Source organism: Mesoplodon densirostris, chromosome X (assembly GCF_025265405.1).
Source record: "Mesoplodon densirostris isolate mMesDen1 chromosome X, mMesDen1 primary haplotype, whole genome shotgun sequence".
Taxonomy (NCBI): Eukaryota; Metazoa; Chordata; class Mammalia; order Artiodactyla; family Ziphiidae; genus Mesoplodon; species Mesoplodon densirostris.
In genome coordinates, this window is record NC_082681.1 from 111,328,842 (window position 1) to 111,347,706 (window position 18,865).

The window sequence follows — 18,865 nt, forward strand, 5'->3', positions numbered from 1 at the left end:
TTTGCTGCAGCACAGACTTCACCCTGATGGGAAGGGGAGAAGGTTAAAAAGAGAGGAGTGTGAGGGATGTTGAATAAATTGCTCTTCTTCACAAGTCTGACAAACTACAGTTCTACCTGTGATTTATTCCAGAGGCCCCGGAAATGTGGTAGCATGGGCAATTGTGTTATTTTCCTTTGTACCAATTAGTGAAAAATGGATAGTCAATAAAAAGAGATTACAAAAATGATCAAGAAACCTTGACCGTCTGTACAATTTATTGTCACTTCACATATGCTTCCTATATTGCAAGTCTATCTTATATATGAATCACTTTCAAACGACCAAAAAAGGAAAAAAAAACTTTAGTCCTCTCATGTGCGGTTTATGGAGCTCAATTTTAAGGACTCCAAATTCTTCTTAGGTTGTACACATATTCATGACTGACCAGAGGCAAATAATAATTATGATTTCTACAAAAACAATATTTACTTATCCAAGTTGAGTAAAAGTATTAGATTTATTATTATGAAAACAACTTGCTTGTACACTTTCCTATCTGTTGGTCCCCACTTGGAAAAAAATTAGCCTGTCTAAATATAGCTAAATAAACAGGATTGAAAAGACTGCTGGATGATTTCTAAAATATTTGGTACTGTTTCTTATAACTGACCAGTCTAAACAAGGAACAAATTGAGATTCACTTCAAACTATTGGGCCAGGGAACACAATTAAAAGAGACACTCCTTACCTCTATAGAAGTAAAGCTGGACTTTCAGTACTGATTACAAGGTGAGAGAAGATGAACACACTGATAACACTCTAATCAGCGTTTGTAATTCGCAAGTGCTGTTTGGAATACCATTCTAAAAAGAGTAGGTGTTGCTTTACAATTTTCAGAGGAAAATACCTACTGGCTGCAAAGCATCACACATATAGTTCCATATAAAAGATGAATTTACAGGGCTTCCCTCGTGGCGCAGTGGTTGAGAGTCCGCTTGCCGATGCAGGGGACACGGGGTTCGTGCCCCGGTCCGGGAAGATCCCACATGCTGCGGAGCGGCTGGGCCCGTGAGCCATGGCCACTGAGCCTGCGCGTCCGGAGCCTGTGCTCCGCAACGGGAGAGGCCACAACAGTGAGAGGCCCGCATACCGCAAAAAAAAAAAAAAAAAAAAAGATGAATTTACAAACTGAACACTGAAAGACTGTAAGAGCTGCTGCAAATGGTTATTCAGGTAACTTTTCTTCCCCTCAAAAAAACAAAAGCAGGAAACAGAATATTCAGAAAGAACATTAAAAGAGGGAACTCATCTTACCTCCATCCAGCTCCTCAGCCCCAAAATGATTCCTATAGAAGAGCATGATTTCTATCTTGTAACACTTGTAGATGGTCACCAAACAAACAAGCAGCAGAAGGATAGCACCAAGCCCTCCAGCAAGTTCAACTGTATACATCAGCTCTAGAAAAAAAATTACAAGAGGGAATTATACCATATTCTCATACAAAATCATAAATTCAACTTGATTTCACAGTTTTGTGGATGAGATCAGATGTAGGTAATGGATTAACACAACCCCTTCCTTTTCTCCCTGAGAATTTGATCTTTTGATAACTTTCTAGCTGTTTCCTTGGTAACCAGATAAGGTAGTATGTGGTAACTGTGTTTCTAAGCAACATTGCTTCTGGTAAAAATGAACCTATATTGGTAGACTGCATTTGGACTGAGAGAATTATAAATACCTGATTGGAAACTATAATTTTGAGCTTGCTGGAGTGCAAGTAACTCTTACATATAAACCCATCCCTTGTGGGAATCCTGCAAGCTATGCTCATGGAGTTGATAAAAGAAAAATCGGTTCCTGTGGATATGAAGCTTTTAAGCCAGGATGGTTTCTGAACTCACCCAATATGAATCTTGATCCTTCCCACCTGAGCTGTCACCTGGGGGTTGGGGCTGAGAAGAGACGAGGGGTCAAACAGCACAGTTCCTGAAGGGCAGTGTGGACTGTCGCATAGAGTGTTGGGTGGACCACCTAATGAATACTGTCTGCTGGCTCCTGTCAGAAGCAATAACACTTGTCCTGTAGCTTTCTGAATAGAGTGGTGCCAATGTGGCTGACCACGGTCTTGGAGGCTGAGTGCTAACTTGGGCTTAAGAAATAGGCTCTCTAGTGGATGTCACACCAGACTATGTTGGTAGTATTTTCCTTTCACTAAGCTACTTAAAATGTTTTTTCTTATCCTTTCTTTCCACTTTTACTTGGTATGTTACTACCTTCTATCCAAAAGAGGAATTTTCCTGCCATTCACTGTATACAAGTTCTCTTATTCCTATTGAATGTCTATATTGCATAAAAAATGATCAGAAATTTAAGGGATAAAATATTCACTTCTTTTTTTCTCCTTTAGAGCTCATGAACATTGTAACAAATTCAATGATACTGGTATTTAAACATTAAGCCAGAATGCACAGATTTTGAAACTCACTTTAACTGCCTATTTATGCGTGTTGACCTTGATCATCATAGTCCAAATGTTATTGATGGGTATTCATTGTTCCCTGTAGCTGACAACCACCTTGAAAAATACTAGTTTCCTTAATTAACATTAAAGATAAATATTCCTGAAATTATGGCTCTAAAATAATGGTATTTTGATCCTGTAATTTACAATCCACTAATGGGTTATCTAATTTTGTAACATAGTCAGTGTAGTTTTAGACTGAGAACTTTAAAATAATCTATGGTTTTGCAGTGACAAGTACTCTTGGGTTACAAGATCACTCCTGAGATCTTACAAATAGGGTGAAATCATCATGGGTGCAATGTAGTATCAGTGATAAATAATCTGAAAAGTATGGCCGTAATTTTCTCACAAGGACATGTTTGTGTGTGTGTGTGCTTGCATGTGATGTCACTTTTCCTGTGATGATTACAGAAAAAAAAACCTCAGCCATATTTCTCATTATCTACTCCTTCATTCCTAAGTCAACAGTTTAATTAAAAAATACATATAAACTACTGTTTCATCAAGTGTATTTTTCTGCTCTTATTAAAATTAAATAGGACACAGAAGAAAAACTTATAAAAAGTGATTGGACTTTATAAATTTAAGAAAGAAAAAATAAAGTGAGTTATTAAATCTTTTAGAGTCTAAGTGAATTAATATGAAGTGTGAAATACTAAAAAGTACCTCAAGGAAATTTATATATTTTTTATTTGTAAATATCAGACAGCTTTATTTGCTGAATCTTGTGAGGGACTACACAAGATAGTACTACAAAAGTACCAGGAATAAAATACAAAACCCAATTTAGTATAATGTTTTCCCACTACTATGTGAACAGAAAAGATTAGTGGGTAGATAAGTCTGTGGGGTACACTGAGTTTTGTTCTCTCAGGATATCAGTTAAACTCCACCACACATAGAAGCCTGTATAAAACTCTAACTTATGCCCATAGGCTAATTTATATACCAGAAAAAATCTGATTTAAATTACACTGGGTATAATGGGAAAGAGAAGCATTTGGACTATGGCTACTTTTTTTTTTAACATTTTTATTGGAGTATAATTGCTTTACAATGGTATGTTAGTTTCTGCTTTATAACAAAGTGAATCAGCTATACGTATACATATATCCCCGTATCTCCTCCCTCTTGTGTTTCTCTCCCACCCTCCCTATCCCACCCCTCTAGGTGGTTACAAAGCACCGAGCTGATCTCTCTGTGCCATGCGGCTGCTTCCCACTAGCTATCTATTTTACATTTGGTAGTGTATATATTGGACTGTGGCTCCTTTTAATATTCATTCTGTTTTCTAATATAATGTATTACACACTTGGAATTCATCACTCTGAAATTTGTTGTGTGAGAAAAGAAATAAAAAAATAATGGAGAATGCTTAACTTCTACTCTCAAACACTGCTAGCAGAAGTGCCCAATGGTACTACTATATATTAGAAAATTTTGAGTAGCTGCTAATGAAGTTAAATATGAATCTACCCTATGAACAGCAGTTACACTCCTAAGTATTTACCCAAAGGAATTATAAGCAGATATCTACAAGAAGACTTGTACAAGAATGTTCAGAGTAGTCTTATTCATAGTAACCACAGCTGGAAACTACCTAAGTGTTCATTAACAGGATATGATGAACAAACTGTTGTGTGTCCGTGTGATATAATATACTCAGCAGTAAAAAGAATGAACTAGGGCCTCCCTGGTGGCGCAGTGGTTGAGAGTCCGCCTGCCGATGCAGGGGATACGGGTTCGTGCCCCGGTCTGGGAGGATCCCATATGCCGCGGAGTGGCTGGGCCCGTGAGCCATGGCCGCTGGGCCTGCGCATCCGGAGCCTGTGCTCCGCAACGGGAGAGGCCACAACAGTGAGAGGCCCGCATACCGCAAAAAGAAAAAAAAAAAAAAAAAAAAAAAAAGAATGAACTACTGCAACATACATGAATCTCACAAAATTATGTTAGGTGAAGGCCAGACACAAAATAATACCTTCCAAATAATTCTATTTAAATGAAGTACAAGAGCAGGCCAAAATAAACCTCAGGGATAGAAATCACAAGATGGATGCTTTGTGGGTGGGTGATGGGAAATTTTATTGGGAAGGGGCAAGAGGGAACATAATGGGGTAAAAAAAAAAAAACCCTCTGTGTCTTTTTTCAGGTGTAGATACAAGTATTGATATATAATTTTGTCAAAACTCATTGAACTAAACACTTATGATCTATGTGTTTTATCTTATGTTAATTGTACTTCAATTCTTTAAAAATTTGATTTTTTTTTTAAAAAAAAGAGTCATTATAAGTTCTAACCCAAGGGCTATGTGGGAAGAAGCTGTAAGGAGAGCTGGGAGTCAGGACAGCTGCTTTGCTCTAGATAAGTGCCCAGGCAGAGAATGGTTCTTTTATGGTGCCCCTAAGCACATCCTTTGATTCTGGAACCATGGCACTGGGCCTGGGCATCTAGCATGCCTTACACACCCATATCTTGTTGAATAGCTTTTAGAACAATCAAAAACTATGCCTGAAATATAATTCTATTAATCCAGTAAGCAGCATTCTCATTTTCTTCAAATGCTATTTGTAACACTGGTCTCAACACACATTTTTTTTAACTTCTAAAAACTGAATATGTGTAAGAGAAAAATTTTATGACAATAAGTCTTTTTTGTTTTCAGAGAAGTAGTTGCCCAAATGTGAATTATTCCCATTGCTAGATGTCATGAGCCACTCAAAAAACTGTATATACTACCTTGAATACACTATTTATTAGGCTAACCAATAATACCGTCTAAATGTAATGAGAAAAAGAGAGCAGGGTTGATGAGGCTTAGCAATTACAGAAATGGTCTTGTGTCACATGAATACCTCCTTTAAGGTACAAACATATGAAAACTTACATATACCTAGAGTGTGAGCAATAAAGCTAGAAAAATTCTTCTGAGCCATATGATAGTCATTTTCTTAATACTAGGGATACCCAAAACTAGACCAAGAAACAGCATTTACAAAGAGCTAACTTATTCTGAGATCTTGACAGTATCTCAGATTTCCCCCAGAAACCTCTGTAGTATTACATGGAGAAGCACGGTGTGCTTATAACAAACTTGTAAGTTGGAAAAGAAATGTGTCTTTCCCCACAGTCCACACAATAGTGCTTGCTCCTCAGTTAGTACGTTATTTTTATAGCGTAAAGACTAATACACCTGCCTTCATATTATAAATGTGAGCAGGTTAAAAATTTTTCCATTGAAATTTTTTCCATTGGTTTATATAGCATGTATAAATTCTCCCAAAGAAAATGGTGTATTAGATTCAGTTTCCACATTCTTTTGCTCCAAGCTGGACACATTCATTAATACGAGTGCCAGCCATTATTGCTTATACATTACGTCAGGACAAAATTACTAGGGGTTAAATTCTGTTACTGTTAAAAGAAATGATTGGGGCTCACTGCTGTATTTTATCTTTACATTACAGTGTGAATGGTGTTGCACCAGCAAATGTCATTTCCTTTTGAAATGGGATCTGCCTTTCAGCTCAAGTTCAAGCTGCCTGGAGTGGCAGCATTTAAAAAATAAAAAGATTCCATTTCAGCACAATTCAACATCAGAGGATGGAAAGAGAAAGTGCAAACCTTTAAAAATCTGTTTAGCCTTTGTGTTATTTTGTTAAAATGATAGACTCTGCCCCCTTTAAGGGACTGAAACTGAATATTGAAAATTGTAAAGGAAAATCGCTAGGCAAAACCTAAGGGAAACCGGCATTTGGTTAAACACAACAAATGAACAAGTGCCAAAGAGTTACATTTAAGGGCACAGGCAGTCATTTAGTTACAGGCAATTAACAATAGTCCGTGGAAAGCTCCAGTATGGGCTAAGGGAAAACACATTGATTATTGCTGCAGTAGTAGACTGCTTTCGGAATAAATTGCTTCAATTTAAAACTAGATTTGCTACAAGCATTTTGAGCAATGACTACAATTTTTTCTTATCAAGACAGTTGGACCAAGCAACCCTTTAAAAGAAACAGCTAATTAAAATAAAGTGCATGCCATCCCCTAGTATATTGGATTACACTGCAAATAATAAATGCATTTGGTTTACACTAATCTTGCTGCAATTACCTAGTATAGTTTGGAATCCTATTTTTTTTTAATTGGCTTGTACTTAGTGTTATTGTTTGCAAACTTTTTCTGCTAGGTATCTTTGAAGAGGTAAAGATGTTAACAGAGTTAAATCAAAGTTTATATGTAATTGTGTTTTTAAAATTTTTTTAAAATTATTTATTTATTAATTTGGCTGCACCAGGTCTTAGTTGCGGCAGGTGGAATCTTTTAGTTGTGGCACGTGGGATCTAGTTCCCTGACCAGGGATCAAACCTGGTCCCCCTGCATTGGGAGCATGGAGACTTAACCGCTGGACCACCAGGGAAATCCCTATATGTAATTTTGAACTCTTCACTTGGAGTATTCATTTTGTATCTCTGTCTATATTTATATATATAATCTTGTTTAAAGTATAACTGAAGACTTTAGGTGGCTTATTCTTATATAGTTCATCCTAAAATTGCCTCATTCATTACATAAAGTCCTCTGAAATGCTCTGCCCTGATTTATATGCAGTAAAATGCAAGTTTGTGGGGGAAATGCATGATAGATAATATAATGATCCCAGTTTATTCATTAGCGTCACCAAGTACATTTCTTCTTCTTTCACTGTGTTATAAAGAGCTAAATTTTATAAGGATTTATCCAACCACATAAATTCATATGCATATTTATTTCTCTGGAGCAGTATAACTTATTTGTTTCTGGCAGGAGGATAATTATGCTCAGCCTACAAAGATATTCAACTCAATTCTACAATACATCAATGCAATTTAGAAGCAGTTACAATGGTTTTTTTTGGTAACACATTAAGAAGCTGAATTGCTATTCACATAATAGCAAGAAAATGTTTTCAGAAGGTATAAACTGGTATGTAAAGATAGTAGTTTTGCTCTTGCAAAAGTGCTTTTTGGAACAAGGAAAGGTATACATAATAATAATAATAATAATAATAATAATAATAATAATAATAAATGAAAGTGGTCTCTGAATTTAACAACGTGATCTGTGCAACCAAACATTTGGGCAAAAGGTTACCTTCCAAGTAGTACATTTTGCAGTTTTGGAAAGAGGTTTTCAGCCAAAGTATCAAATTAACTTTAACTTACTGTCAATTAAGAATGCAAATATGGTGGATGAATCTAGAGACTGTCATACAGAGTGAAGTAAGTCAGAAAGAGAAAAACAAATACCATATATTAATGCATATATGTGGAACCTAGAAAAATGGTACAGATGACCCGGTTTGCAGGGCAGAAATTGAGACACAGATGTAGAGAACAAATGTATGGACACCAAGGGGTGAAAGCGGCGGGGGTGGTGGTGGTGGTGGTGTGATGAATTGGGAGATTGGGATTGATATATATACACTAATATGTATAAAACGTATAACTAATAAGAACCTGCTGTATAAATAAAATAAAATTCAAAAAAAAATAAAAGAATGCAAATATGGTATTGGCTGGGACCCATGATTAGGGCCTAGTTAGACTAAGCTCCCATAAGCCGATGGATCTGAAATGTTACACATTAATAAACTATTAAAACAAAAAATTAAATGAAAGACTAGATGGAAAAAATGCATCATTCTTTATACAGTTAGCTAGAGCCTACCCTTGGAATGTCTTTTTTCTCTCCCCAACCAGATAGGAAGGGTGCTAAGTTTTGTTTTATATTTTTTTCTATGAAGTGGGGAATATTCATAAATGGTATTTTTTTTTTAATTTGGCTGCACTGGGTCTTAGTTGGGGCAGGCGAGCTCCTTAGTTGCGGCTCGCTGGCTCCTTAGTTGTGGCACGGGGGCTCCCTAGTTGCGGCATGCGGGCTCCTAGTTGTGGCACATGGGATACTTAGTTGTGACATGCGAACTCTTAGTTGTGGCGTGCATGTGGGATCTAGTTCCCTGACCAGGGATCGAAACTGGGCCCCCTGCATTGGGAGTGTGGAGTCTTAACCACTGTGCCACCAGGGAAGTCCCAAGTGGCATGTATTAAAAGACAATTTAAAATAAGTAATGACAGTAATCAAATAAAACATGAATCCATGAGTTTATATTAATTATAAACAAATAAATAAAAAGGAAAGCTCTCCTTTAGGGCAGAATGCCAATTGGCAAATACAGAAAGAATAATAGAGTTAGAAATCACCATTTTTCCACCATCCTAATAATAATTGACTCAGGCAAGAATTATCAACAGAGGTTAAAGTTAATGGGTGAAAGATTGATGAGGTAGGATATTCTTACTGTCTTAAAGTACCTCCCTACTGATTATTTATTAATGATTAAGGGAGAAATGGACACCATCTTATGGAAGTGACCAAAATTAGCATTACCAGTAATGGGACAAATTGACATCCTGTACCTCCTGATGTAATGCATTAAGAAGGCATAATATCATTTATGCAGTATTCCAGCCACATATAGGTAAATATCCTAAAAAGGAGTAAAAAATAAAATCTGGTTTCTATTCTTTGAAAATGTCAATGCCATGAAAGACAAAGAAAGGTTGAGGAACAATCCCAGATTAAAAGAGACTAAAAAGACTTGACAACTAAGTGGATTGCATAATTCTGGATGGAAAATGTGGTAAAAGGATATTATGGGAATACCCTTTGAAATGTGAATATAGACTATATATTAGTGAATAGCATTCTATCATTTTCGATTTTCCTAAATTTGATAAATATACTCTGGTCTTGTCAGAAAATATCCTTGTTTTTAGAAGATTAATGTTGAAGAATTTAGTCATGATGTCTGCAATTTACTCTCATGTGGTTCAGCAATAATATGTGTTCGTATACATAGTGTAGCTCTTTTTATTTACCTAACTAGATGAAGAGAGATAAGGCAAATGTGGCAAAATGTTAATAACTGGTGAATCTAGTTGGAGAGGCTATATGGAAATTATGGTAAGATCACAATAGTGCAAGTGTTATTGTAATTAGAGAATATTTTGGGTTGATTATTTTGGATTAAAGTTATTCACAGCTATTCTATTATAATCTTTGCAAAGCCTTCAGTTTAATCTTCCAAAAACATGACCTCATCTTGGAATTTTCTTCAGTAATTGTTAGCTGATTTACATTGCTCATGGGAAAAAGTCCAAACCCTTTGTGTTGGCATTCAAGGTCCTTCACTCCTTTAATTTAAGCAGCTGATTAACCTCCAGCAGGAATTATCCCTCCAATGTGAATTGAATTTGACATATGTTTTCCCAATTCTGTACCAACCTAGAACTTCTTTCCATTTATCAAAACCCTACCAATCCTGCAAGGCAAGGCTAAGATGTGTACTTTCAGTGAAGCTTTTCCAACTAAAAGCAATTTGTCTCCTTAGAACCTGTATCTTCTGTAGCTTTTTTGATGACTTACCATACTGTATTATACCACTTAGTGTTGTTCATGGTTTTACATGATAAACAATTGCTTTACCTTAGGGCCTCCCACTTTGCTTCTTCAAGTCTTTGTTCATAGAACACTTTTGCAACTCGGTCCACTGACCACTCATTCCAAGTCACAAACCTGTGGCTGTATCCACTTTCCTTTCTCTATTTTTCACTATAGCATTTATCATTATAGAACATAGTATTTAATTTTCTTATTAATATATTTATTATCTATTGTCTATCTCCTCCCACTGGAACTTCAATTCCATCAGGGCAAGTTTTTTTTGTCTATTTTGTTCATATTTTTTAACTGATTCTATCTCAAGTGCCTTGAAAACTATCTGACACATAGTAGGAGCTCAATGAATATTTGAATAAATGGATGACTGGATGATTAAGAACAAATGCACTTTTCTAATGAAAAGTTAGATTTTTGTGCATTCCCACTCTAAAATGACGAGAATATCTCTGTGAGCCATTTTTCCAGACAATGTGTCATGAGGTTGAAGCAACTGATGGGGTATAATTATTAATACACAGTCTATTAGTTTGATGATAAAACTTCATTCTATAGAAAAAGTCAACTTCACAGTACAGATTTAAAAGGATTCTTTCATCCATAAATCCAATGACAACATACATAATCTTTATAGACTTAAAGAATGAGGAAAGTATTGTTTTACATCTTTGATATTATTATTCATTTTTGTCTTTTTACTCACTCATTCACTTTCTTTTTTTTTTTTTTTTTTTTTTTTTTTTTTTTTTTTGCGGTATGCGGGCCTCTCACTGTTGTGGCCTCCCCCGTTGCGGAGCACAGGCTCCGGACGCGCAGGCTCCGGACGCGCAGGCTCAGCGGCCATGGCCCACGGGCCCAGCCGCTCCGCGGCATATGGGATCCTCCCAGACCGGGGCACGAACCCGCATCCCCTGCATCGGCAGGCGGACTCTCAACCACTTGCGCCACCAGGGAGGCCCTATTCACTTTCTTTTTGTTTTTTAAGTGCATTAAATGTACCAGGTGTAATGCTTTGGGTTCTAGTGATAAAATGATGGATGGAAATGCTCCTTGCTTTAAAGGAGCTGATGTGTAGTTGTAGAGTCAGGCATGCAAGGAAATATTTAAAAACAAAATAACAAGAGCTAATATTTATTGTGCACCTAAGTGTCACTCTGCTAGGCCTTTTATATGGGTGTAAGAAATGCTCTACTATAAGAATAATACCCAAGGACCGGGTGAGCAACTCACTCAGGGTGTTTGTGTGTCTGAGTATTTGTGTTTCTGTTGGGGGATCTTAGAGACAGGGATCAGACACTGTGTGGCACAGTACAGGACAGTGGCTGCAAAGGAGTTTGGCAAGTAGTTTGGTGTGGAGTACGGGGAAAGCAAGTGTATGGTGTGATGGGTGATGGTAGGCAAATTCACGCTCTGATTTCTCAGCTAGAATATATTTATCTTTTTTTTTCCTTTTCCAAGCAGCTAGCATGCACCTTGAAAATAAATATTTGTTTGAAGGATTCATGGTATCAGTTAAGTCAGGTTTCTTAAAATTAGGTCAGAAAAATAGGACAATGATTCTCCCTAGTGGAAAATTGACATATATTTTCAAAATGTACCATGTGGTATTACTAACACAGACAGAGCTTTATCTCTGAAAACATTTCCCCTTTGGATTCTGAAAGCAATGTTTGAAATAGTCTATCCAAAGACCATAATGTGGGCTGTACACAGACTATTATGTATTTGCACACACAGACACATACAAAGTATTCAGATGGGGCCTCCTTCATCTTAGATCTCATACAACTTAGCATGATGGGGAGAAGCCAGACAAAGGAAGATACTGCTATAATAAACAACTAAATGGGCCTCGGGTGACCAGTGTAGAAGACAGGGCCATTGCATATCAAGGTGTCAAACCTCACTGATGCCTAAAAGAAAACCTCTTAGAAGAAAAATTATTTGTTTTACCTCTACTAGGGATTTCCTTTTCAACATGTCATACAAATAGACAGTCACAGATGGAATGTTACAAAACGTCTCTGGAGAGAAAATTGTCAGAGTGAAGGTGGCATTGCCATTTTACTCCTTTTTGTTAAGGGCTGCAGTGTTTACCCTAAAAGCAATCCTCCACCAGAGGATATATAGTCACAGTTAAAAGAATTTGGTCTTCCACTGGGAATGCTTTGGACTGGCCAAAGAACCCAGAACATCTGGACTGCTTAGATAACCAATAGAAGGAACCATGCTCTCGACAGAAACACTGAACACTTCTAAAAAAATCGTATGATGACTTGTAGTATAGTCAGTATATTCAGTTGTTAAAAATCGATTTATAAAATATTTTACACATGTAAAAACGGAGTTATTGCAATATACAGAATGGGATGCTTTGATAAATGTTAGAGTTTTATTATTATTATAATTTTCTTCCTTTAAGATTTTAACTTATTTCATAATTACTGAAAGCATTAGAATAAAACGTGTTAAGCAAAAGCTGTTTCTCTCATGACACAAGTTTCATTCAAAATCTTGGTGATTCCACAGAGCTAGAGACTATTAAGGCAAAAACAATAACAAAACCGCATGCTGGTTCATTTCCCTCAAAGGACGTAACAGAAAAATCCATTTCTTATCCCTGTTGAATCTTTTTTGATCACTCTCTGTTTTCTGAAAACGTAAAAATGTTGAGGAAAATAGTGGTAAGTTTGCCTTCCTTTCTCATTTTGTAAAGAGATACTCGTCAATAATTTATCAACATTTTAAGTTTTTTCTTTTTCTCCCATCAACCCTCTAAGAAGGAATAGGCATGCTTTGGGAACTACCAATAGCAGAACCTACCATTCCTTGATTCCTCTTAAGGGAAAAGTAAAAAGTTCCTTAAGCCACGACAAAGTTGAGAATAAAGTGGGTGGCTCATATGTTTTAGTGGCCTGTGTCGTCAGGATATATGAAAAGCCTGTCCTCAATAATGAATTCTCTTTTACCAAAACAGCGATAACACTGCCCGGCTTCACAAAGAGTAAGGCATTATCTTATTGTCTCACTCTATGTATTGATTTTTGGTGTGTGAAAATTAGCAGTGGTTTGAGAAAATGCAAAAGTCAAGGTGTCCCCTAACATGCAATGTTTTCTAATACAGACAGATATAAAGCGGAAGCAAGAATACATTCAAGGAAACAGATTTTTTTTTTTTTGGCGGTACGCGGGCCTCTCACTGTTGTGGCCTCTCCCGTTGTGGAGCACAGGCTCCGGATGCACAGGCTCAGCGGCCATGGCTCACGGGCCCAGCCGCTCCGCAACACGTGGGATCTTCCCGAACCGGGGCACGAACCCGTGTCCCCTGCATCAGCAGGCGGACTCTCAACCACTGCGCCACCAGGGAAGCCCCAAGGAAACAGATTTTAACATACTTTTAAAATGTGGAAATAACTTGATTTTATAGCAAACAGATTAATGGTAGGTTTCCTGTAAGAATTTTAAAATTCTTCAGAGACTGAATCAAAATACATTTATTTTTTCTCACCTTTTTCCCTGACTCTATAAAATGTTTACTGTAAAAATTTTGAAAATCATGTAACAATAGAAAAAGAAATTAAAGGTCACATGGAATCAGACCCCCCTGAGATAACCACTATTACTACTTCAGTTAAAATTTTTTTTACTGCATCTCTTTCTAGTGTATTAGGTTTCAAGTGAATTTACCAGGGGCAAGGGACCTATAGTTTTAAATGCTAACACTTCAAAATAGCTTATATTTTGCCTTTTACTCTGGACAGTTTGGAAAAGAGTTATCCAAGGTGGTTTATAATCTGTGTTTTGCTAAGAGCTCTTATGGTAAACTCTTTAGCCTAATTAATTTTTCATTCACCTGTCTGTTTACCCATTTCTATCTATCATTTATAGATGCCTAGTTCAGCCAGGCAAGTCTAGCAGGAATTATTTAACACCAATAGGGAGTTTTTCTCTATATAAATAATAACCATGTTTTTTTTGCAACAGTTTACAAATATTCCCTGAAAAAGCAGGTTAAGACATAGTCCCAGGGTCTTCCCCGGTGGCGCAGTGGTTGGGAATCTGCCTGCCAATGCAGGGGACACGGGTTCGAGCCCTGATCTGGGAAGATCCCACATGCCGCGGAGCAACTAGGCCCGTGAGCCACAACTACTGAGCGTCTGGAGCCTGTGCTCCGCAACAAGAGAGGCCGCGATAGTGAGAAGCCCGCGCACCGCGATGAAGAGTGGCCTCCGCTTGCCGCAACTAGAGAAAGCCCTCACACAGAAACGAAGACCCAACAAAGCCCAAAATAAATAAACAAATAAATAAATAAATATTTTTAAAAAACCCACAATCTCATTTTAGAGAAAATATGGATTTCAAATTTCAAATTTCATTTAGTCTAATTGCATTGTTTTACAGACAAGGAAGCTAAACTGGTCTGAGAATAGTTAAAAGTTCACAGACTTTCCTGGCAGACCAGTGGTTAAGACTCCGTGGTTTTACTGCAGGGGGCGTGGGTTTGATGCCTGGTCAGGGATCTAAGATCCCACATGCCACGTGGCAAGTTGAAAATATATTTTTTAATATTATCAACTTTTATGGGACTACTGAGTTGCCACTGACATTAATCTGCACAAGATGATGGCCAATACGGAATTCTGTTGTGACATCTTTAATGTATTCCTTTTAGCTACTTTTGATAGTGATATAGTTAAATAATATAGATGTATTTGTTCACTTGGGGAGAATCAGAAATGCACCTAAGCAGTTGTGAGTCATTACCCTGAAATGGTGAAGTAGTATAAATGAGTTTTTAAGTCATATTCACTTTATATTTCATACTAGAATTAGAATTCCAAACTGATTTAAGTCAGGCAATTTAAGTATCATTCTTTAGCTTTTGATAATGGCCTCTTCCATTTTAGTTTCCATGAATTTGGTAACCACTACCAGTCAGTACTTTGATCTGCCATAGCATATCTTAAGGAATTATAATTCCTATTCTGCAGTTACAGGAACTTATCTAAAGATCTGAGTCAACTTTACAAACACTTAAAACTATAAGAAAATTCCTGGGAAGAGCAACTGTTTCATTTCACTTTCAAGATTTGCAAAATGAGGTACAATGACTCAAAACTCTGAGAACCTATAAAATCTGATGAATGGGTTAATATATACTATTAGTCACCTGGAGTTTAATATGTTCTTACAAGATTACTGCACTGTGGCTTAAGGACAATTAGTTAACAAATGATAAAAATGAAGAACAATGACATAAAGAGACTTGCTTTAGGTCACACACAAGTGAAAAGTCAAAAACAAACACTCTCGGCTTCCCTGGTGGCACAGTGGTTGAGAGTCCACCTGCCAATGCAGGGGACACGGGTTCGTGCCCCGGTCCGGGAAGATCCCACATGCCACGGAGCAGCTGGGCCCGTGAGCCATGGCCGCTGAGCCTGCACGTCCGGAGCCTGTGCTCCACAACGGGAGAGGCCACAACAGTGAGAGGCCCGCATACCGCAAAAAAAACCCCCAAAAAACCAAACCACTCTCAAGTAACTGTCCATTTCTTCATCCCTGTTCACAATTTTTCAGTCAATCCTCATTCATATCAAATTCTAATTCATGGTAATGATTCTTGGGTGATCTTTAAAATGACCTTTTTGTGCTTTCTTAAATATACCGCTGATGGTATACAGATGGCAAATGTAATTCTCAGCACTAAAATCTAATACAAGTTACCATGGAAATTTATTGGAAATCAACACGTTTTTTTCCTACTATATGACCTGAGAGAGTAGTTAGCATTTTTTTATGTGTCACGTCTAACTTCTCACTTTACTGACCTGGTTGTCAAAGTTCGATATACAGGGAACTGCTTATTAAAAGTTATACCTTGCATTTTTGACCCAGTTGTGCCATTTCTTAACCAAGTGCAGGAATTCACAGCCATAAAAATGCACAGCCATCTTCCTCTCCCCAACAATGTTGCTTTCATGCCCCAGGATGGTGACAGACATCCCTCTGGCAGCAGTGACTCAACTACTGAGGACAACTAACCCAGTGCCTTGCCCAGAGCTGGGACTTAATTCATATTTAGTGAATGGGAATGATTTATTGCTTTCTCATACAACAGCATTATATGAATCATCTTTAACCAGCAGTGAAGTGAGACTTTGAGCAGGATATGAAGAACTGTCAGTCAATAGGTTGTCCTGCCCCAGAAATAATGAGAGTATTAAGGTAGTTCTGAGAAGTAAAAGTGAATGGTGTGTTGGTGGGTAGTGGCCATGGATATGCTATTCTGTTTGTGATCTCTGATCACATATATGGAATTGTGCTATGTGCATGCTCAATGATATCTGTGGGCTTCTTGCAAATATCTTAAACTGAATTATTATTTTTTAAAGTGCCTGTGTGTTACTTTCCAAGACAAAGATCTGAGTTCCAGTGAATTCCCTCTGCTCTCACTGTAGGTTTACTTGTGTGTTTTTTTTTTTTTTTTTTTGCAGTACGCGGGCCTCTCACTGTTGTGGCCTCTCCCGTTGCGGAGCACAGGCTCCGGATGCGCAGGCCCAGCGGCCATGGCTCACGGGCCCAGCTGCTCCACGGCATGTGGGATCTTCCCGGACCGGGGCACGAACCCGTGTCCCCTGCATCGGCAGGCGTTCTCTCAACCACTGCGCCACCAGGGAAGCCCTACTTGTGTTTTTATAACCTCTTTAGATGCTAGAAAGACGCCTGTAAAAAATGATTTGAACTTTTGAACACATAGGAACTGTTTATCCAGGTTCTGTTACTGTGTTATTTTTTTCTTTGCCTGTTTTGCGATCATATCATTGACCAATAATATGTGGAGGTTCAATCTTCATACTGTCTACCCTTCCTTACTACACATAATTGAGATTTAGCTGAATACAAGTGTTTAAAACAGGAAATTAGCAGTATTTACTGCCCATCATATATCTTGTTCCTCCTTGGGAACTGCTATTTGCACAGGCTGAACACTGTATACAGCCTATTTGCATAGACTGAAATATATGTATATATCCATATATAGGTTGTTGAGACATCCCTAAGTGGATTTCCTTTTTAAAGAGGGATATGGAGGAACTGTGTCCAACAATGAATGCCCTCTTCACTTAAGAGGTTAATTATTTAATACTTGAAGACAGTGCTCTTTCAGACATCTCTCTGAGTAGCAAATGTGTTCTATAAAGCACAATTTCATTGAATACATGAGGCAAGTAACCTCATTAAGACTAGATGTGAGGGCAACGTACAAACGTTCAAACAGATTCAAAGGTCTTGACCACGTAAAAAGAATGAGGCAATTAGTTAGAATTAGTCCCAGTGACTGGCTATACCCCTTTCATTCCTCTGTGACGGCAACAGTGAACTCAAGAGAGCTAGTTGCTTTTCACCTGTTAGATTCTACCTAGTTTATTAGAGTACCTATTGCCTAGGCAAAGACCTTGGTATGCCAACTGTGGTCCACAGACCAGCAGCATCAAGAAACTTGTTTGAAATTCAAATCTTGAGTTCATCTCAGACTAATGATTTTTTTGCTGCACCATGCGACATGTGGGATCTTAGTTCCCCAACCAGGGATCGAACCCGTGTCCCCTGCAGTGGAAGTGCAGAATCTTAACCGCTGGACCACCAGGGAAGTCCCAGACAAGTGATTTTGAATCGCTTTTTAACAAGCTTCCTAGGTGATTTCTGTGTACTGTAAAGATTGTGATAACAACCACAACAGAAGATGGTAAAGCATTGCTCTAGCGACTTCGGGTTGACTTTCCAAGAGTGGTGTAGGGGAGCAAATTATGCCACCCCAAAATGTGTCTCTTTGGTATGAGGATCAACTTAGTCTGGTTATTTTTAAGAAATAGAAACTCAGGAAGTTTTTCTTTTTACCTCTGTCTTAGTTGCCTAAAATAATTTAAATAAAGGACCTGTTCCCAGAATAGAGCTATCACCAGAGATACCTGCAAAGATCGTGGGCAAGGGTGTGGTGAGGTAGACCTGGCTTGCCTTTAGGACCACTGGGAATATTCTCTCTGGTGTGTACATTACAGATAGGGTTATTTTTATATCTCTAGATGGTCATGCCATAATTAATTTGTAAAAGAGCTCTATTTACTAAGCTTAAAGTAAGTGCTTACATAAATTATTTCTAAATGTCATAGGAATTAACGCAAATGTTTTTAAGTTCATGTGATCTATGATTAATCTTTAGTCAATAAAAGCAAATTTAAAGTTATTGGTTTAATTAAAACAGGTGTATCTTTAGAGTTAGCAGCATTCAGTACAACACTTTTAATCTACCTAGGTTTACTAAAAGTCAAATAGTTATGTTAAAAGTCATGTTATCTCTGTTACAAAATTTGTCAACAAGAAAAATAAGATGGCTAACTGCTTTAATGTCTCATAAAATCTTCAGGGGTAATCTAAGTGTGATTATTAAAAACAAATGTATTAAATAGATGTAAATGAGATAAGAGTTTTCAGGTGAACTTTTTAAAACAATGGTTGTTTACTTAAATAGTTCCCCAAATCATTTTGGTAACTTAACACCCTTAGGGTTTTGCAAGATCAAATTAAATGGAAATTCATTAAATATCTAGATCATTTCCAAATAAGATAAAATAATAAAACATTAATTATTAAACATAGTCTTATCTACTTTTGACTTCCTATTGCGGAGAAACTAAAGATGAATTTCAGTCTTTTAGTAACCATGTCTTGTGCCACATTGAAAGATTGCACTATTTAAGAGGGCACATATTTCTAGAAATTATAAAAGGTATTTATAGGCACAATATTGTAAATCAACTACACTTCAATAAAAAATAAAAAAATTAAAAGAGCTGAAATT

At 37.3% G+C, this 18,865-nt stretch overlaps 1 protein-coding gene across 1 annotated transcript in view; it reads right to left on the minus strand.

The window, feature by feature from the left end:
- Window positions 1–18,865, minus strand: part of IL1RAPL1 (interleukin 1 receptor accessory protein like 1) — a 628,876-nt gene that overhangs the window by 14,811 nt on the left and 595,200 nt on the right. The window contains exon 9 of the mRNA XM_060086547.1: window positions 1,297–1,440. Coding sequence (XP_059942530.1) covers window positions 1,297–1,440 — 144 coding nt within the window. The remainder of the gene's footprint in view (window positions 1–1,296; window positions 1,441–18,865) is intronic.